The 21923-nt window shown below is 51.7% G+C and overlaps 1 protein-coding gene across 3 annotated transcripts in view; it reads left to right on the top strand.

Moving 5' to 3' along the window:
• Positions 1-21923, top strand: part of ctnna2 (catenin (cadherin-associated protein), alpha 2) — a gene marked incomplete at both ends in the record, with an annotated part of 330311 nt that overhangs the window by 231305 nt on the left and 77083 nt on the right. For all 3 annotated transcript variants that reach the window (XM_084454220.1, XM_084454221.1, XM_084454219.1), the window contains one exon: positions 18699-18779. In XM_084454220.1, coding sequence (XP_084310346.1) covers positions 18699-18779 — 81 coding nt within the window. The remainder of the gene's footprint in view (positions 1-18698; positions 18780-21923) is intronic.

The following is a 21923-nucleotide window of genomic DNA, read 5'->3' as shown; positions in this document are numbered from 1 at the left end:
CAAAGTTTGCAATTTCATTCGGTTGCTTTAGTGCCCCCCTTTGGCCAATCGATGTAAAATGTCTTCCATGGCATCTTGGTATGACCCTCTAACCATGGTGCAAAGTTTTGTAAAAACCTACCAGTCGGTTATAGGTGCTGCCATAGACTTCCATGGCAGAAAAAGAAGGCGCAAGCTTACTAGCCTCACGTCACCAGTCTCTCCTCAGGGAGAAGAGCCTGGTATCTATTTGCTTCACTGCCTTAAGCCCGCCCCATCATCCGGCTCGAGCCTGTAGAGCATGCCTCCAACATCTGCTTAAGTACAAAGTTTAAGTACAAAGTAGAGTGGATTTGGTGAAAGGTTTTTGATTGCAGACTTCAATCACAAAATAAGGTGTATTAACTATAAGAAGCAGGCTGTGGGTTGGAATTAGAAACCTTTCACATACTGTACTGTACTTAATTAACTGTCACCTGCTGTTGAAATTCCACTCTACGTTGTACTCAAATTCCCCGCTAAATCGAATCTTTTTTTATGCCCCCGCCTTGTCCATCCGTCCGTCCCATTCTCGTGAACGCAGTATCTCAGGAACATACAGTAGAGGGAATGTCTTTCAAATGTGTCCTAAACGTCCTCGCCTCGTGAGACCATCCTGATGGCGCCAGCTCACGTTGTTACTCGCAAATCAGTCTGGATACTCTTGATAGAGAAAATGGATCGGAAAACGATCTTGCCAATCAGCCTTGGTTCTGAGGAACTTGAAATACAAACATCTACGCTGGGCGAGTTTATCACAGCGGTTGTAGTTGGCGTACGTTTTTTCAGATGGTTCATCCAATCACTGGCCAAGTAGTTTTGAAAGTGTCTGCCCTTCTCCAAACAGTTTCCAATGGAGAGTTCCCAGATGGTTATGCGAAGCGATGACATGGCAAACCATCTGGCGCAAATTCGGACAAAATGTCAAACAAATATCTAATAGGATAAAATGATTAAATTGGTGACATTTTGTATCCAAGTTCAAAGATCAGCTTCACTGTGACACTGCGCCTGTGTTTTGCTTACCACTGTAGCTGGGAAAACAATAATCATTCAATCATCAGTCATTAAATAAAGACGTCCTTGCAATGATAAAACAACGTTTATTCATCTAATATTCAACATGTTGGTTCATAGAACAGCAACCCAAATCACATCACAGTCAGGAAGGAAAGAAGCAGCTTGCCATACATTGACTTTTTGGTTGCTACAGTATATACTGTACATGGCCTAGTGAGGAACTGCTGTTACAGTATGAGTTGAATACTGTACAAGTATTCTGTTGAAAGTCACATCTTTCCCTCATATCCTGGTTGAGTTCAGAGTGGTGCTCAGTGAGGAGATCAAGGTGAACGTCTTCAATTATTGATGGAGATTGCCAGTTGCACAAACCTCTCCATCAGTCAATAGTAAGTGAAGTCTAAGCATGTTTCTCGCTGGAATCGTACATGTCAATATGGTGATGACTTCCATTCCGCCAATAAATACACATCATGCCTTTTAAGTGAAATCCCTTCAATGTCTTTGAACACTACATATGGTACAGTATACAGTATCCAGCCACGCCGGTCTAAAGTGTGGCCTGCCATCACACACTGTTGTTCTCACACCCTCGGTGAAGGCTTGACAGCCAGAGGAGATGTATTAAGAGCCAAGGGAGGACAGGGAGACCGTGGCATGTGGAGGTCTTAAAGTGGAACGCGTGCCTCCTCCTCTCTCTCTCCCGATGGCTCAGACGTACAGTACAGTACAGTAGTGGATGGCTGCACCATCAGCTAATGACTCGGTGCTCTCTAATGGCTGGACGCAGCGGGGAGGAGGAGACAGTTTTACACACTCTTAAAAGGCTTGGACTTACTGTAAAGGGCACAAGAACACGTGCCCGCACGCACGCACGCACACACACACACACGTACAATCCCAGATGTGAGGGGTGCAGATAAGGATCTCGTCTGCGCGATAACCTTCATTTGTACCTACAGACCACGTCGATGCTCGTTCAGTGGTTGAGTGGACCAGACACTTGTCTCGCTTCATCCCCCGTCACTTCTATAAAATGAAACGGATATCAGTCAGGGTATTTTTTATTTGATTTGAAAAGGGGAACGCAGCCCCCCCCCCGGGATGAATTGAACCAATCAGTTGAAAGCAACGGCTTCTTCCCGGGCGACCCTCTCCGCCCGCCATCAGCTCGGCCCAGATCGTCTCGGAGGGACACAGACACACCCTCCCGGTCTCACAGTGGACGAGCAGCCATGGGCGGGGTCGGGGCCCAGCCATGGGGGGGGGGCGGCGGGGACGTTGGGGAGGAAGATGAGATCAGCCGAGCCCCATTAAGAACAGCCCCCCCCCCCCCCCCCCCCCCCCTAACCGCCCTGCTAAATTTGGTGAAACACTGTAGGGCATCTAAAGAGGCACTTTAACATCTTTGTCGCGGTTCTGCTCAACTACTCTTCGAGAGAAGCGACTTCGCTCGCGTGGAATCCATCTTCATTCCCCCCCGTTAATGGGGAATAACACGCGCCCTTCGCCAGGCTAATAAACGACAGCGCAGAGACGGGCGAGAGGAGGCCCAGTCTGCTGCCATTAATAATTATTTGAGAGCTCCTTGTTTACCTTGGTTATGCCTAATCAATAGGCTATTATGTTCGGCTGATATTTTCTGCAACATTAGGCTTTTATCTACAGTATCCTGGGTGGTAGATGGCGTACCATAGGACTCTAGGCTAATTGGAAAACATCTCTCTTATGACTGCTTGGTTAAAGCACAGTTTGCCTCCATGCTAAGTTAATCAAGCGGCTGTAACACAAACCCTCTAGCTGCTCTCAACACTCTGTCAATAGGGCTGCAGAACCACCACCTTTTCAGATGGTTGCGGTGTCGTCGCGTAGCTTGATCGGTTAGGACATGGCACCTACGCCACTGGGGGGGTAGAGGTCTAATTTCCACACTGAACATGTAGGCTATGCACACCCTGACTGGCTGTGGATGAAATTGCCTCTTAATTGCCATGAATACAGTTGTACAGCATATGATATGATGGCTGCCCAGACTTAAAACCTGTGAAGAGTAGTGAGAGAGGGAAAACATCACGGTTTGTTGTGAAATAGTAGCCAGACATCTGAAGGGACATTAACGTCAATGACACGTGGGTCAAATCACACTAAATAGATCATGTGGCTATTTGTCACATGATTTAGCTACCGGGTACAATGGAGTAGCTACACTCAAAATGGGTCCGGAAGCTACAAACCTGAGATTGTGAATCTCATGTTCTACCGAGCTACAGTAGCCAGGAAGCTTGCTGAGTTAGCCGGGCAGCGTCTTACAGCATACCGTATATCCTCCCAATGTATTATTCCCACAGCCTGCTAATCCTTCCTTTTTGACACGGCGGTCACACGGACTACCCAGGCTCCCTCTAGGGGACGTGCCCATGGTGACTCGACCGCCATCGTGCAGTTCTGACCTGTACCCATACACAAAAAGCACCTGTTCGGAGAAGAATGCTGAGTAGAACTTAGCCCAGCTCACCTTGGCTCTCGAAGCTACAGCGGTGCTGGAATTGTAAGTACCTTAAAGAGATTCAGGCAATTATCCAACGTGGTCCAGGTTAATCGCTCCCTCTCCCAGCTAATCACTCTTCGGCCTGAAAAGCGAGCAGCGGTTCACTTTGTTTACAGATGTGAATTTCCCAGGACCTACAGTATAACCTTCTCTCTCTCTCTCTCCCTTTCTCTCTCTCTCTCTCTCTCACACACACACACACACACATATTTTATTCATAATCAATTTATTCATGTCAATGTTGACATCTTGTCGCTGCCGTTTCATTCATAAACCCTTTTTTGTGGTCAATCTGAAAATAAATGATAAGAGAAAAAAAGGTCACTAGGCTCGGCTGAGATCACTCACAAGCCTCTACTGGAGGTTGCTGACCCCCCCCCCCCCCACACACACACAGGCACACACGTGCTAAAGCACGTACACACACACAAAGGTATACACATTTATTGAGACACACACACACGCAAATGTACACAATGCAATAATACATACAGTACTCATACGCGCGCGCACGCACACACACACACACACACACACACACACACATCCTTGTAACTGTGTAGCAGCATACACTAGCTCCAACAGCCCTCTTCCTCCTGATGGAACTCCTGATAGCCTCTTGACTGCAGGCTGAGTAGGGGCCAACAAATTGTGCCATCGATGCATCCCTCTCTCTCTCTCTCTCTTTCTTTCTCTCTCTCTCTCACACTCTCCCTCACCCCCCCTCTTTTTCTCTTCCCTTCTCTATTTTGCCCCTTTCTCTCAGCTCTCTATCACTCTCTACCATCTCTCTTTGTCTCTCTCCCTCTCTCTCTCTCTCTCTCTCTCTCTCTCCGCTCTCTCTCTCTCTCTCCCTCTCTCTCTCTCTCTCTCTCTCTCGTTCTCTCTCTTGTTCTCTCTCTCTCTCTCCCCTCTCTCTCTCTCTCTCTCTCTCTTTCGTTCTTTCTCTCGGTCTCTCTCTCTCTCTCTCTCTCTCTCCCTCTCTCTCTCTCGTTCTCTCTCTTGTTCTCTATCTCTCTCTCTCTAGTTCTCTCTCTTGTTCTCTCTCTCTCTCTCTCTCCCTCTCTCTCTCTCATTCTCTCTCTTGTTCTCTCTCTCTCTCATTCTTTCTCTCTTTCTCTCTCTCTCGCTCTCTCTCTCTCTCTCTCTCTCTCTCTCTCTCTCTCGCTCTCTTTCCCTTGCCCAGTGGTAGTGATGTCCCAGTATTGATCTGGCCTTCTCAGTAAACCATTTCCAGTGAATGATTTCTCTGTGGTGATGCTCAACTTGAACGCAGGTCACATGGTATGAGACGTATACTAGTGTTACATTACAGATCCCTCCAGTTAGACACAATAAGAGAGACAATAAGGAGACGAGTTGAGGGAAAAGGACCAACCATGGCGCCACTAGTTAGTTCAAGTTAAACATGCATGCCATCATGATGGAACGGAAATGACATTGTGGGCCTTTCTAATGTTTGGTCCCTGTTCAAATGACTGTAGCACACTGGCCCCATCACAGCATGTCAGTCTAATTCGTACCTTATAATTATACATTTTATTGGCTATGACGTTTCTTTGATGGGTAAATGGTTGAAGAGTCTGTTAATACAATGCATGGAATAGGTGACACTGATGTTTTTTTGTTTTTCTTGTGAGTATCCTTAATTGTGTATTAAGGATAGTGATGCATGAAACACGCACACACATACACACACACATACACACACACACAGAGTACACACACACACACGCACACACACACACACACACACACACACACACACACACACAGAGTACACACACGCACGCACGCACACACACACACACACACACACACACACACACACACACACAGAGTACACACACACACACACACACACACACACACTCACACACACACACACAATATTATGCACACAGTCCCCAACCCCGGCTCTGCATTCACATTCACGACCCGCTCCCCTCCCGAATCACTCACAGTCACAGTCTGTGCCTCGTCATCAGATTTGACTTGACAGAGGGCTCACCCGGGACTCATAATTAACAGTGCCCACGATTAAAGATCCATTATTTAAAATCCGCTTTCAAGTCGAGAAGAAGTCCGACCGCGTGGCGAGCTCAGCCAGATGGGCCAGACCGCGGCTAATTGGACATCTGCTGTGATAAGGCCGGGGGTCCGCGGAGACCAGGGTGGTAGTGGTCTCTACCCAGAGAGGGGCTGTCGTTGACGGGGAGAGGAGGAGAGGGATGGTGGGGGACAGGGCCTTGGAGGGGGGTCTCCAGCAGATGGCTGTTCCTTTCAGCTGAGGAATACTTCTAGAATTGTGAGCTTCCGTACACTCGGACCAAACGATCGTCACGATCTGACGCATCATCAAACCACCGAGTGGTACAGGTCGAACCCAGGTTTGAACACCCAGTGAGCAGTTGCCATCATCTTGGGCTCGAAGTGAGACCTTCTCTCTCTCTCTCTCTCTCTCTCTCCTTTTCTCTTTCTCTTTCTCATTCTCTCTCTCTCTCTCTCTCTCTCTCTCTCTCTCTCCCTGTTCCTGGTGAGCCTGTATCGACAGGGAGCCAGGTAAACAAAACAAGAGCACAACAGTCTCCAGCGTCCACCGGAGCGTGTGACGGCAGGAACCCGCCTGTCGCCGTCGGTAACACCTCCCCGAGGCACATTTTCACTGCGCCAGCTACACCTGCCTCAGCAAGCCTCAACGCTCAGATCAATACGCCGTCATCCTCACTGATTTGCCTAGCATGTGCGCCTCACCCCTTCAATGAGCGCTGTCGAATGGTAATCTTTCCGGAACGATCCTGCCCTCTGGAATACTGTCAAACAGGTGGGATTTGGGGAAAACTCCACAGCCTAGATACACTGGAGAAAGCCTGGGAACCAGATGAACATCTTGAGATGGAATATGTATAGCTGCAAAACCGTCGTAGCGCCGGTTTGGAAAATATGTGGATGTTTCCGACAGGCCGCTGCTAGGGGCGACACTGATCGACCGGTAACTAGCTAAGCTAATTGTCTGGCGAAAGAAAAAGTGTAATGTTACTACTACGATGGAGGACAGCGCATCATTGCTACACGTGCGATTTAATTGTAACTTTTTAAACGTATAGGCATTTTCGTAGATAAAGCCAACCGTTGCTTCGTTTTTTTCACTGTACTGTAGCAACATCAGGTATACTGTATTCTAATCAATAGTTTGCCTCTGTGCATTAATGTAGTTGGTAAGTAGGCCTCAAGTGTGTTCCAAATGCACTGTCGGGCATTATTATTCATATTATTAACATTAATATATAATATATATAAATAACAATGAGCCCTTCCTTTTATCTGCTTTATGCGCCTGTCCCCATTTGTATGTGTGTGTCGGAGCCTTTTTATGAGTGTGTTTGTGTGTGTGTGTGTGTGTGTGTGTGTGTGTGTGTGTGTGTGTGTGTTCCAGTTGCTCTGGCCCAGGCTCCTACAAGACTAACATCAGAGGGTAGTGTTGGGTCCTGAAGGCCTGGTGCCAGCTGGTCAGGTCAACTTTGTTCTGCCGCCGCATGAGTCAAACACCCCACAGAGACCCCCCCCCCCCCTCCCCCTCTCTCACACACATTTGAATAATGTATTTATGTCCACACACACACACACACACCAACGATGCATCTGCACCACGCACTCACATTCAGACACGCACTCAGATCCTCAACACTGTTTTTGGTATTGACATTCAGAATGCCCTTTCACAGCAGGAGGGGAACAGAGAGAGACCGGGCGTGGGGGCGTGTGGGGGGGGGGGGGGGGGGCGAGACGCTCCCTTGTTTGCAGTCAACGCCTCTCTTCTCCGTGTTCCGCCGCCCGCGAATCCTCCCGGTAGGCGGGGCTTGACTTGAGTCCCGTCACGTCACCGAGGAGCCACCCGGGACGTTAAGGGGGCGCTGGGTGGTTGAGGGCCTGGTCGATGGCAGCTGTTGGGGCCGTGGTGGACGATTCAAATAGCTCGCTGCTAGCTTTTCCAGAGGACAGATCTAGCCTGGAGCAGCGCTTGATGAAATGATACACAGACAACCGATGAGATTTGAATTGAAACAGTGACATCTGGTTCTGAGGACATTTGATTGTTAGTGGGTGTGTGTGTGTGTGTGTGTGTGTACACAGCATTGTATGCGTATGTGTGCTGACATGCATGTAAGTCTATGTTCGAGAGGAGGAGAGAAAGCAAAGCTGTAAGACAAGTTTGTTCGGCGGAACGAGACTGCTGTGAGTGCGTGGGTGTGTGTGTGTGTGTTCGCGTGCGTGTGTGGCGTGCGTGCTCATTACCTGCAGCCTGTCCTCTATCGTTCATCTCTGTCAGGATGAGAGTGACTGAGGGAGAGAGGCGTCTGCCGCCGTCACTCGCTCTGACACAACGAGTGTGTCGTTATCAAAACACCGGCTCTGCGCTCCTTGAGATTTAATTGGAAATTAATCAAAATCTACAGTAACGAAGCTCCTTCCATCACACCTGGTAGACTGACGAGATGGAAACGCAAAGCTGACAACGTGGCAACTTGAGGACGTTTAAGGAAAGAAAACAAACACAAAAGAGCAAGTGTGAATGTGTTTTCCTTGGCCTGAGGAACATAAGGGAGGTGTACTTTGAGCACCTTGTCTATACATTAGACAACAACAGACTGCACTACTGGAACCAATACTGTACCTGACACCACTCGAACAATTGAATACTATGCACAACTGGATTTGAATGCTATATAATTGCACTGCCTCCATCATGGACACATAGTCATCCATGATCAGATGGGATAAGTAGATGAGGATGATACTGATAGAGTGCTAGACCACGGATAGTATAGTCAATTGCCATTTTGGGAACCTTTAAATGTCTAGCTGAGTACCTAGGACTGGAATGAGGAACTGATTCGTACTGATAAAGGTACTGTAAGGACAAGCTATTACAAGAATCCCTATGAACCTGTACCCGTACGTGTTACACATGGCAAATACACGTTCTATTCTTCTTCTGTTGTATTCTATTCTGAACTACTTCCTATAGCAGAGCTGGAAATACGATTCCACGAATAGGCGTAGGGTGTAGAGTGGGAGAGTCATTTACAGCCATTTAGCAGACGCTTTTATCGAAAGTGACTCACATTAAGTGCATTCAACATAGATAGTCAAGTGTACTACTACTTGCCAGAACTCCTAAGTGCATCTTCTTCGTAAACAAGCGTCTAAGAGCCTAACCTAGTGCTAATGGAAAAAGTGAATCCACCGTTGCATCCATTGATTCAAGGTCACTGTTCTCACAATAGTGGCCTTAAGTAAATGACTCTGTTCTTGCTGGCTGCCTGCGCTGCCGCCAGTCAACACCAGCAAAATCCTCTGAGAGGAGAGGAAGAAATCCTCAACATTGCCTCTTCCCTCACAAGCTGCAGGCAAGATGGAAAAAGTCTCTCTTTTTAATCTCTCTCTCTCTCTCTCTCGATCTCCCTCTCTCTCTCTCTCTCTCTCTCTCTCTCTCTCTATGTTATGCTAATCAATGACAGGCGAGAGGATTTTGGGTGATTTTCTCTTCCTTTTCTTCTGCTCCAGTCCTTGAATTTTTTTTCTAATTCATAATTAGCCGTACCCCCCTCTGTTGTTTTGAGGCCAATCAAAGTCAATTATGACTGCTTTCTTCCACGGGGAGCGGGACACAACTGCTCTCTGTTGTCTCCGACGCCAGCCAGCCGCGAAGAGTTCCCGACTCCCTCCGTCTGAGCTCCACACCTCAGCGGTTCTGCCGAATTAGCATTATTGACACGGCGCCAGGTCCCTCCATCTTGCTCTGTGTCTGTTCACCGTGCTGCGCAGCCTCCACCGCCGCTAGCGTCAGCCGCCGGCGCCGGCGACCCCTCTGTGAAAGCTTGTCTGCGTCGGCCGCTCCTCCTCCCTGATTGGCTAGCACGGTCCCGGCGGGGTAGCTAAGATAATTAAGACGGTATATTTCTGAGAGGAGCCGCGACCCGTGTCAGAGGCCCGGAAAGTGAAGCGGGCGCAGGGAGCACCTCTGGGCTCTCCAGATGGCCCTAGCCTGCTGCTCGGAGGCCGTTTGCCAGCCAGGGCAGCTGACAATATGGGGTCCCCCCCCCCCAGCCCCCAACCACCCCTGACGAAGCCCTGGTTCCCGTTCAAGCCTATTCACGTCTGCGGTAATCACAGTATCCATCCCTCTCCCGCTGGCTTCGTTGTCCTTGGATCCTGATTTCCCTGGAAAGAGTGGCGGTGTCGACGGAGACAGCCAGCTAATGGCGGCGTCCACGGATGAAGAATGCGCGTTCCGTTTCTCCCCGCCTTGTGAAAGGACGAGGCTTTAGTCGTGGATAATTGACGGCTCTTCACATCTGGCTTTTGACTGCTTTGGCGCTTTCAAGGCGACGCCGTGATTATGTCTGTCCCTCGGATCCGATCTGTTAGAATGGATCGCTTCAATCGGCGCGTTGCAAACGGCATTGAAACTCAACACGCGCCCACCTCAGAATCGCACAATACCCACACAGGTCTGTCTACAGCTGAGGCTGCGAGACGCTTCCTACGCTGCGTCGAAACGACCGAGACGCACACGGCTCATATGAAAGAGTGCGGGGGAACGCACGCGAAAGAAAGCCCACGCCGTCTACTGACCTTCTCGGAGACGCCGCCGCCGGGGAACGCCGCCACGCCGCCCTGTGTGTTTTCCGGCGTGCCTGGCCACACCACCCTGCGTGCCCTGTCCCCGAAGGGGGGGAGGGGGTTGGTTGAGTTCCCAAGCCGTGGCGGTGCGTTCCCTTTCCTCCCTCTCTCCTCCCTCTTTCCTCCCTCTCTCCTCCCTGGTCCGTGACCGGCGCCGGCCCACGCCACCGTCAGCGCGCCGGGGACAAAAACAACAACACGCAGGTTGAGTCACGGCTACACCCCGGCTTTCAAAAGAGCCGCTTATCGTTCCCCCAGTCGAAGCAGGGGTCTGTCGTCTGTCGCTGTACAGCGAGTCACGAAACCCCCTGCTAGTTGTATGGAAACAGCGTGCCACCGTTTCACACACCCAGCGGGGCGTTCCAGAACGTTTAGGTTGCTTGTCAGGGAGTGTGCGTGCGTTTCTCTCTGTGTGTGTGTGTGTGTGTGCGTGTGTGTGCATGTGTATGTCTGTGTCCCTCTGGGAAACGTTTGAAAGCGCTCTGCAGCGTACAGTAGCAGCTTCCTGCCAACACCTCGCCTCGTGGCGCACACTCCACAAACCAGGGGGGCCGCAGACATTTCCATCGCCGAGAGGCAAAGTGTGAGAGCAATACGCACACACACACACACACACACACACACATAAGTTGCCACTAGGAAGAACAGGCTGAAAAAGTGCGATATCAATTCTCTGCAGGGGATCCGGTGCCAACTTCCTGAGTTTTAATCCCACTGGGCCCTAAGTGCAGTATCACTCAATGGGGGTTCGGGAGGGGGGCGGTCACCTGGAACTGGCCCCGGTGAGAGGAGGAGGCGGACCGGGCGACAGTGAGCAATGTATTAGGAGACACCAACCAAGTGCAGGTGCGGGTGTGGGGAGGGGACCGTGTCTGGAGGTGAAGGTGTGGGGAGGGGGCCGTGTCTGGAGGTGGAGGTGTGGGGAGGGGACCGTGTCTGGAGGTGGAGGTGTGGGGAGGGGACCGTGTCTGGAGGTGGAGGTGTGGGGAGGGGACCCTGTCTGGAGGTGGAGGTGTGGGGAGGGGACCCTGTCTGGAGGTGGAGGTGTGGGGAGGGGACCCTGTCTGGAGGTGGAGGTGTGGGGAGGGGACCGTGTCTGGAGGTGGAGGTGTGGGGAGGGGACCGTGTCTGGAGGTGGAGGTGGGGGGAGGGGACCCTGTCTGGAGGTGGAGGTGTGGGGAGGGGACCGTGTCTGGAGGTGGAGGTGTGGGGAGGGGACCGTGTCTGGAGGTGGAGGTGGGGGGAGGGGACCCTGTCTGGAGGTGGAGGTGTGGGGAGGGGACCGTGTCTGGAGGTGGAGGTGTGGGGAGGGGACCGTGTCTGGAGGTGGGGGTTGGGGGAGGGGACCCTGTCTGGAGGTGGAGGTGTGGGGAGGGGACCGTGTCTGGAGGTGGAGGTGGGGGGAGGGGACCCTGTCTGGAGGTGCAGGTGTGGGGAGGGGACCCTGTCTGGAGGTGGAGGTGTGGGGAGGGGACCGTGTCTGGAGGTGGAGGTGTGGGGAGGGGATTGTGTCTGGAGGTGGAGGTGGGGGGAGGGGACCGTGTCTGGAGGTGGAGGTGGGGGGAGGGGACCGTGTCTGGAGGTGGAGGTGTGGGGAGGGGACCGTGTCTGGAGGTGGAGGTGTGGGGAGGGGACCGTGTCTGGAGTTGGAGGGTCAGACAAAGACTCGGTCGTTGACCTGAAGTGGCTTAGTGGAGAACGAGCGCGTATTAGCACTTTGAAACTGCGCGTCACCAAGCGTGCGCGTGTGTGTGTGCTTTTATCCAAAGTCAATAAAAGCACACACACTTTTTTTTTAATCCAAAATTGAACTTGACTGGCTCTGGATCTAACATGGCTCATCCGTGCCTGTGGTGGGAGGGGGGGTCATCTGTAGGTGACACTCTAATAAGGGAGGACTGATATCTCCCATGAGCCCCAGGGGGCACCGAACTACAAATCCCTCAATGCCTGAACACAGCAGACTGGGCAGAAGAGAAGGATACGACGATATGGGATTACGCCCTATACTATTGAGTCCCTTAAAGGGATTGACTGTTCACTGTGTGTGTGTGTGTGTGTGTGTGTGTGTGTGTGTGTGTGTGCGCGTGCGCGTGTGTGTGCGCGTGTGTGCGCGTGTGTGCGTGTGTGTGCGTGTGTGTGCGTAACGAAACGGGCATGTTTCTGCCACATACACTAGTGTGTCCTTCCAGAACCTTATAGAATGGATGCGATGCTACTGCTGCTGGTGTGTTCTGTACACAGGAATTCTTCATGTGGCCATCATTGTTTTGTTTTTTCCCCCAGTTTTTTGTCTTGTCTGTACATTGTAGCCCTGTATAGCGCTAGTTCCATCACACACACACACACACGCACGCACACACGGCACACACAGGCACGGATCGGTGCCAAAAATAGCCGCGCGTCGCGTTTGATAAATAGGCGTCTCGAGGCCCTTCAGTGAAACAGTGCGTCGACGGCGTCGGGGCCCTCTCCCGTCCCCCTCTCTCTCTCTCTCTCTCTCTCCCTCGCCCCCGCGTGCTCTCTCGCCGCCCCTCCCCTCGCCCCCCCCTCCTCCTCCACCTCTCTCCCTCTCTCTCCTCCATCCTTCCTCCCACCATCTCTAACCTACTCTCAGCCTCCCCCCCCCCCCCTCCTAGCTGCTTGCCATTCAGTGCAGGTCGTCTGCAGGCTCAGCTGCTGCTGCTGCGTCGTTGTTCTAGCCGTGATTACCAGGCGTACTCATCCTATCCTCATCCCTCCTTTCTCCCCCTCCTCCCTCCTATCCCCCCTGGACACCGGCCTCCGGCCCACTACTCTTGATCCACACACACACACACACACACACACACACGCGCGCGCGCACGTTCTCCTCCTCCATGCTTTCAATATTTACACCCGTGTCCGTGCGTCGCCGTGGGCTAGCCTAGCCTAGCCAGCCGGTTGGCATTACTGTTACAGAGATGGCTCATGAAATAAGAATAGGCATCGCGGCCGGGCTGTCAGAAGATTTATACTCAGAGGCGGAGTGGGGTGACAGGTTGTTTTTGAGGGCCGGGGCTTTTCGCTTTTGAAGACTTTTTTTTTCTTCCCGGGGGCGTAGGTGCTTGTAGCGTATTCCCTCAGGAGCACACCGGCCAGGGGAGAGGACTGGCCGCTGATAAGAGGTGGAATCCAGGAGGTCATTCAACCGATCCTTTCACTGGATGTTCTCTTCCTCGCTCACCTTTGACCTCACACACACACACGCACATACACACACGCGCACACACGCACGCGCGCGCGCACACACACACTCCTAGATCTGCTCCCTACGTCCGTCTGATACGGAACGCAGCCACACGCAAATAATCAGCCGGACTTTTCAACGCGGTCGATTTGCCGCGCGAGAGAAATTAAGTCAGAAAAAGGTATGCGTTACATAACCCCCCCCCCCCCCCCAACCCCTTCCCCCCCCTCCCTCTCTCCCTCTCTCGTTTTGGCCCCATCTCTCCACGTCCAGAGACAGCGGAGTGTGTGTTTCTCACCGTCTCTGTCCTGTAATCAAGACGGCCGATAGCTGCTTGCTCCCGACTAATGAGAGCCCATCAGATCGGCTCATCCCGGGTTCCAGTGGGACGGTAGGGGAGCGCCACTTATCTTAATGAGGATCTGGCAAGCCATTATCTGCTGGTATCCAACATGGTCGCAGTTTCTCCTCCTCCTTCTACTCCCCGCCCTCCTCCTCCTCCTCCTCCTCTCTGAAGCCAGTGTGTAACCGCCGGACACTAATTGCGCAACTCGTTCCCTCTTAATTGAATTGACAGGGAGCCGGAATTGATATCATTTAACACATTGATCTCTAGAGGGACGGGACGCGCTTTTGTGGAGAGAAAAAGAAAGAAATCCCCCCTCCTCTTTTCATCTCGGGTCCTCTGACCCCCCCCCCGTGGGCGTACCGTTTTTCCATCCGTTCCTCTCTGCTCCCTCTCCTCCATTCTGCTCTCTCCTCTCTCTCTCTCTCCACTATTATAGTTTTGCAGACTTCAGTGGAAGATGTTTGCGTTGGAGTGCGCCCCCGTAGCAGGATTAATTTGAGGGAGGGAGGAGGAGGTGGTGGCTGGGGGAGGGTTGTCTGGGGGGCGGGGCTAAGCCGAGCCGAGCCCCACAGGGCCGCCGAACTGTTCCGCCGGCGTGCGCCGCCTGCACACGCCGTCTGCCAGCCTATAGCGCGAGTCTCCTGAGCGCAAACACACACGCAGGCTAGATAATGAATGAGCAAAATTCACTGGGGGGAAAAAAGCACAAATGATGAATGTTCAACCCTCAGACAGAAAAGCACCACTGAGGACGCCGTACGCCACCAAAGCCCAACATGCATATTCCATTAGGCGGCGTTCCAGTAATAAGCCAATCAGGAGATGTTTCGCTGATGCGGTGTCCCCACTGGGGTGCGGTACATGTGAATATGCAAACACACGCAGCCACGCGCGCACACACACACACACACACACAGAAAAGCCCAGGGATACAGCCGGGTTGACCTTATTGATTATTATGCTTTGAAATATGCTGCATATTTGAGCGATAATGGCTATTCTAGCGGGGGAGCAGGGGCCAAGCAAGCATGTTGTTGTTGTTGTTGTTGTTGTTGTTGTTGCTGGGTTGTTGGGTGTTTAACGACAGAGCCGCCGGTCGAACGGGCGGTTTCCAGGGCAGACGTTAAGCCCCGCCCCTAGTCCAGGACTATAAAACACCTACGGTGGAGAATCTAGGTTTAATCTTTGTCCGGGAGAGTGTTTCTAGAACCTCAGCCTCCTCCCCCCCCCCACCCGGCTCGTCTCGAGCCCAGAGTCGTACGTCTAAGTCACAGGAGCGAGGGCTGAGCAGGTGATCCGGGCTCAGATCCGTCTACTCTGCCCACTTTTTTTTATTTTCGGCAGCGAGCATCTTTAATCCTGAGGCTCCCTCCGGCGCTTAAATGACACATTAGCATGTGGCTCTCCAGGCAGCCCGATGACTAATGTTGTCGTGTCCTGCGCTACGGCGTGTGTGTGTGTGTGTGTGTGTGTGTGTGTGTGTGTGTGCGCCCTGAGGAAAGCCACCTTCTTCTCCTGCCCTCCTTCCTTCACTTATCTCGGGAGGGAGAAGTTAGCGAAGACGCTCTCCTCGTTCAGACCCCTCGGAGCGAGGAAGCCGAGCGCAAACATGGCGGAATATACTCCCACCTCCTTCGCACGCACACACACACACACACACACCTGCCTGCCTGCCGGCCGGTGTGCCGGCTGGGTTTGCCTTGTTAAATACGGGCGCCTTGCCCAGGCTTATCTCTCTAGATTATGAAGCAGGGCGAGTCTCTCCTCCTGGCTTGGTGCATTGCTCCAGTGCAAACAAATTATTATTACTATTACCACTGCACACACGCACACACGCACATAACCCATACGTACGCACGCACACACAGCTATAACATCTATATGAAGGAATAATCCTTGCTGCCAAGGGCAAGTCGGCAGTACATTACACGGAATGAGGATCACATCTGTTTTACGGCTGGCGGTTCCTTCGTGGAGCGGCACTTTCGCACGGCCGACCCCGGTCACATGTGTACACACACACACACACACACACTGCCGAGAGAGACCCCAGCTCCCTCCAGACGCATGTTCAGCGCCCCCGCATAGACAGCTTGCCCCCTGGTAGTGGACCTCCACTTATCCAGCCTACTTTCATCCATCCGGTTGACGTAGAAGCGAATGAGCAGCAGTGTGTGCGATCGCTGTTTTTTTGTGTGTGAGTACGATTGTATCCTTGCATAAAAAAAAAAGACGAAAAAAAAGGACTTGTTCCTTTGGGAACACCGGACGGGTTCAACTACATTACCCAGAGTTCAACACTCAGGCCGAGAGACTAATTGAACCCCGCGGACAGATGGGCCGTTCCGATCGAGCGTCGTCGCCGAAGGAGGGCGGAAAGGGGAACTATCTGGGGGAGGGGGAGGGGGGGTAGGCGTCGCCCCGGCCCCCCTCCCCGTTTGTGATGGGAGGCAATTTCGGCGCTAATGGGAAACAATACGGTTTATGGGCGGACGGCAATAAACGCGCACGGAGAGCGTCGCCGCGGAGACCGGGGGCCGAGGAAAACAAAGGGATCTGAATCAGGATAACGCCGCGGACGGATGGGAAGCCTCTGCTTTCGGTTCCCGGCCCCGTCGACAGCGAGGTGAAGAAGGTGAACAGGCTCCTCGCCCTTCATTCATGCGTCTCCTCCCCCTCACACCCACTCCCCCGTCCATTTCTGGATCTATGTATTATTCACCGAGCGGCGAAGCGGCGGTCTGTCTCTCTCTGCGCGGAGCGGCTCGTCACTGATAGGTTAGCCGCCGCCGTCTAGTGCCCGCTCGCCGCCATGACGTCACGCGCGGTTAGGACGCCGGTTATGCGGCCGGAGTGAGATGATGTTGACGCAGAAGGCAAGAGGGTGATGGGGTATGGCGATATGATGTCATCGTATATCTCTTTTGACCGCTTGCCCCTTGCAGTATGTTGATATCCCGCTCTCATCAGCGTACGGTTTTAAGGTTGTATATATGGTCGTGTGTGGACCAGGTACTGACCGGGATACATTAGCTGTGGGAGGCTTTGGCCTCGATTCAAACCCCAACTTCACTTCTACATAAGGCTGCTCTTCAAATGAAAAAACACATATTAAATTGCTGTCACACCTTTGTCTATATTTAATTTCCACCTCCGTGCCAATTCCCCCCCCCTCCCATCTTCACGAGGGTGTCGGCGGAGACCAGAATTAATATACCCCAGTCTGGGGGCGGGGCTAAGAGGCAGGCAATCACCCTAACCCCCCCCCCCCACACACACACACCCCCCACACCTCCACCCCCCAAAAAAAGGTAATCTTCCCTTTCATCGTTGCAGGCTTCCAAACTGGGGCCCAGCGCACAACAAAGGGCACGCCGCCAAATCAAACGACATTCCCGGGGCAGTTAATTTGGAATATGAATACACAAGATGACGGGAGCACGCAAACGGAAACTGAAACGCATGTTTTATTTAAATATCCCCTTCATAGAGAGAGAGAGAGGGAGAGGGAGAGGGAGAGGGAGAGGGAGAGGGAGAGGGAGAGGGAGAGGGAGAGGGAGAGGGAGAGGGAGAGGGAGAGAGTGAGAGAGCGAGAGAGGGAGAGAGAGAGGGAGAGAGGGAGAGAGAGAGAGAGAGTGAGGGAGCGAGAAAGAGAGAAAGAGAGAGAGAGAGAGAGGGAGAGGGAGAGAGAGGAGAGGGAGGGAGAGAGAGTGAGAGAGTGAGAGAGGGAGAGATTGAGGGAGAGGGAGAGAGAGAGAGGAGAGGGAGAGAGAGAGAGGAGAGGGAGAGGGAGAGGGAGAGGGAGAGGGAGAGAGAGAGAGAGAGAGAGAGACAGAGACAGAGACAGACAGACAGACAGACAGACAGACAGACAGACAGACACACACACACACACACACACACACACACACACACACACACACACACACTGTAACAGCAGCGCGCGTGTGCATGCGTGTGTTTGTGTGAGGGGCTGCTGTCATTCGGGGCTCGGTGCGGTGACAGGGTGCGACCAGCTCTGGGCTGTCTGGCGGAGGCGAGGTGCCCGAGGGAGGCGGGAGAAACCTCGGCAGCCCGGATCCGCCGTCGTCCTCCGACAGGAAGACAGGGCCCCGCCTGGCCCCGCCCACTCCTCTCCCACTAAAACAGCCCGAGAGCCAACCAAGCGGGGGAGCGGAGTGCGGCCGGGGGGTCATCTTGTTGCTGCGCCTCCCGCTCAATGAAATTAACCCCCCCTACACACACACACACACACACACACACACACACACACACACACACACACACACACACACACACACACACACACACACCTCTCTCTCTCTCTCTCTCCCACCACTCTATACTAAGGGAGCAGAGAGAGGGAAACGGAGAGAGGAGGAGAGGAGAGGAGAGAGATCTTGTTATGGCCAAGCCTTGATTGAGGACAGCTCCTCTGCCTTCTGAAGTGCAAGCTGCTCCGTCGGGTGAAAAGCCCTTCGGGTTCAATTAGCGCGGCGCTCTCTGCGGGTCCTACTTCAAGGGGTTTTTCACCTTTTCCCAGCGTTCCTTTCCAGAGGAACACGGTAGCCTCGCCTGGTTATTAGACTGATACAGCTGTTGACAGGATGTTAAAGCGGTCCAGGTGCCTCCTGAGAGCTCTGCCTTCAGGATAGGAAAAGCATTTTCCCCGTCCTGGAATTGCAGTGGACGCACTACACCGATGCACTTTCTGACATCCGGTGTCGACGACGAGACCTTTGCTGTGTGTGTGTGTGTGTGTGTGTGTGTGTGTGTGTGTGTGTGTAGAGTTGCCCTACATGTGCGTGTTTGTGTGTCTCCCGCCAGCGCGTCAATAACGCGCCGTCTTCTCTCCCTCTCTCTCACAGACCGGCAGGAAAGAGAAAGGTGACCCGTTGAACTCCGCCATCGACAAGATGACCAAGAAGACCCGCGACCTGCGCAGACAGGTAGGCCCCTCCCCCCCTTCCCCCTCCCTTCCCTCCGCTTCAACTGTCCAATCGTTGAGTCGGCCGGCCATGTTTAAACTGTTCAAAACAATGGGGTCTCATCCACCCCTCTAAGTTCCCTTTGTACTGTATATTTATTTCTCAGAAAGGCTCTAAGAAAAGTCTGATTCGTGACGTGTTCCTACACCACAGAATGGGTCCACACATGCGCTCTCATGATGGGGAATCCCATGGTGTCATAAATTGGAAGGGTTTTAGCGTAGGTAAAGGCCCGTGTACACACACACACGCACACACACACACGCACACACACACACACACACGCACGCGCGCACACACGCGGTCAAAGACAGGAATTGAGAAGGAAAGGTGACAGAGAACTTGAATGGCCAAACAAAATTCTAAAGACGGAGTACCGGCCTCCAAACGAAGACAGAAGGTCATTAGCTCTGAAGTGGGGACACTGCGACAGGAAGTGAAGAGTAAACAAGCTGTCATATTGAGTAGTGGCAGCAGTGGATACTGGGCACCCTTAACAACGAGGGATGCCTGTGCAGGCGACGTTTTATCTTGTAGCCTATAGGGACTTCTCTGGTGCATCTTTATTCATATTTGCAGATGTTAATGCATTGTGAAATGTAGTGCTTAGACTAAAGCAGCTCTTTACATAGACAAAATGATCCTGGGCTCTATGACAAGCATAGACGCAATATTGAAATAATTTCTTGTGAGCAGATCATTAAATTGTAGGCTAGCCTACAGGACTTCTCCGGGGCATATTTTTGGTATTTACAGATATGTGTTCATTATAATGTATGTATTTAGTGCCTGGTCTAAACATAGCCAGGATATATGCGATCTAAAGCATAGAAGCGAGGCTGTAATGATGTGTTTTGCTCAGTGGGGTAGTACTTACTTATTTTTAAACACCACAAGGCTTTGTAAAATGATTACTATGCTGTAATTGTGAGACATTATTGAAAATTATACACATATTATTGTATTTCAATCCTATCATTATATAATAAAGCATTGTGATCCATAATGCTTTTATACAACGGTTGGCACATTTGTCCGTCAATATTTCAAAAAGAAAAACAATACGAACTTTAAATAAATGCTTTTTTAATGGAACTATTTGTTAATCATTTGCAGATACTTCCGCTGAAAAGGGAACGTTGCCAGGCAACGACAATGCTACAGCAGATCTTTGTAAACATTGATCTGAACACTGCCACGGCTACTAATAAGAGTTGGAGTGATATTAAAAGATGTGCGAACATTTCATTTTAGCGTGGGGATATCGTGGTTATCTGGAATGCAAACTGACCAATAGAGACAATGGACCGGATCTATACCGTTGTATAATGTAGAAGGAAACACAATCACCAATGATTTCACACAAACATGTCCGCACTCAAATGTGCGTATGACTGCGCTTCAGTGTTAGAAGATTCTGTTCTCTTATCAAATCACCTTTTCACCAAATGAAAAGGTCTAAAAAGGTCCCCATAACTTTTGTTCAAAACTAAAAAGTTGACCAATCCAAACTCAGACCATCGAGTTGGCCAAACTCTGCCCTTGCACTCTCTAAATTGGTGTCTAGACAGTGTGAATCACTTTTTCAGCCTACTCTCCACACCGCACAAACTCCATTTGGCAAGTCAGAAGTCCATGTGCGCTGCAGAGCACACCGTTAACAGAGCTAAAGGACCCGGTGTGCTTCTGCCGTTCAGAGCAATTGATCGTTCTCTGCTCTGGCTTCCTGAGGGGCCCAGGGAGAAGCTGTCTGTAGCGCTGGAAGGATATTACCTTCCAAGTTGCGGGGTAACTTTCCAGTCACGGCTGAATAAGTCCTTTCACGTGTTATTGCATTGCGTTAGAAATACATAAAAAGTAGAATTTATATTTTTTTCAGTCTCAGCAATTGAAGGCGATATCTGTGTTCTCTCATTCGCTCGCATGGCTTCTCCTATCATTGCTATCCCGACGACACCCAACTGGTCCTGTCATTTCCCCCTTCTGATACACAAGTGGAGACACGCATAGCTGGGTGCTTGGCTGACATCTCGGAGTGGATGGCGACACATCACCTCAGGGGAAGGGCTGCCCTCACCGGGACCTGGCCGTCACCTTTGAAGACACAGTGGTGACGCCGTCTCGGACTGCGAGGAATCTGCCTGTGACCCTGGACGACCAACCGTCGTTCTCCGCACATATCACATCCGTCACACGCTCCTGCAGATTCATGCTATACAACATCAGGAGGATTCGTCCTTTCCTCACTGATGAAACGGCGCAGGTGCTGATCCAGGCCCTGGTCATCTCCCGCCTGGACTACTGCAACTCCCTCCTTGCTGGGGCCCAGGCGTCAGCCATTAAACCCCTGGAACTTGTCCAGAAAGCTGCTGATCGCCTGGTGTTCAACCACCCCGAGTTCTCCCACACAACTTCCCTTCTCTGTTCCCTACACTGGCTCCCTGTAGCAGCTCGCATCCAGTTTAAAACTCTAGCGCTAGCCTACAGGGCAATGAAAGGAACAGCCCCCTCCTACCTCCAGGCCATGGTCAAACCCCATACCCCCTCCCGGCTGCTACGCTCTGCTACCTCGGGGCGACTGGTTGGCCCGTCACTCCGAGGTCCCTGTGGTCGATCGACGTGGCCCCGACACCAGAGTTTAAGAAGTACCACCACGATCCTTCCTCTTAAGCATCTATTTTATTTTTAGTTTGCTAATCTTGTACTTTGCCTTCAGCACAAGATTATGCTCTTAGTCACTTGTTTTAGAAAGGAGATGCACTTGTGAGTCCTGGCAAGTACTAGTACATTGGCTTTTCCTACGTTAAATGCAATTATTTGAAGTCACTTTGGTGTCAGCTAAATGAGCGTAATGTAATGTAATCTTCCCCTGCAGGCCCCCCAGCATGCTTCTTTATCCGATTTAGTTGACTACAAAGCTTTCAAATGCAACGAAACCCCGCCATGAACGGAGAGGCAGTCCGATTAAATGATATATGATATTATTTGGCAGGGCTATCTACTACAAACAAGAGGACAAAACATTTTACAGAGGGCATTATAGAGTAGCGTTTCCGTCAACGAGCTGATATTACTAGTCTTAAGCGGCTGTACGGAACGCCAGAA

This window comes from Borostomias antarcticus (genome assembly GCF_949987555.1).
Source record: "Borostomias antarcticus genome assembly, chromosome: 20".
NCBI lineage: Eukaryota > Metazoa > Chordata > Actinopteri > Stomiiformes > Stomiidae > Borostomias > Borostomias antarcticus.
This window is presented reverse-complemented; position numbering and strand designations above follow the sequence as displayed.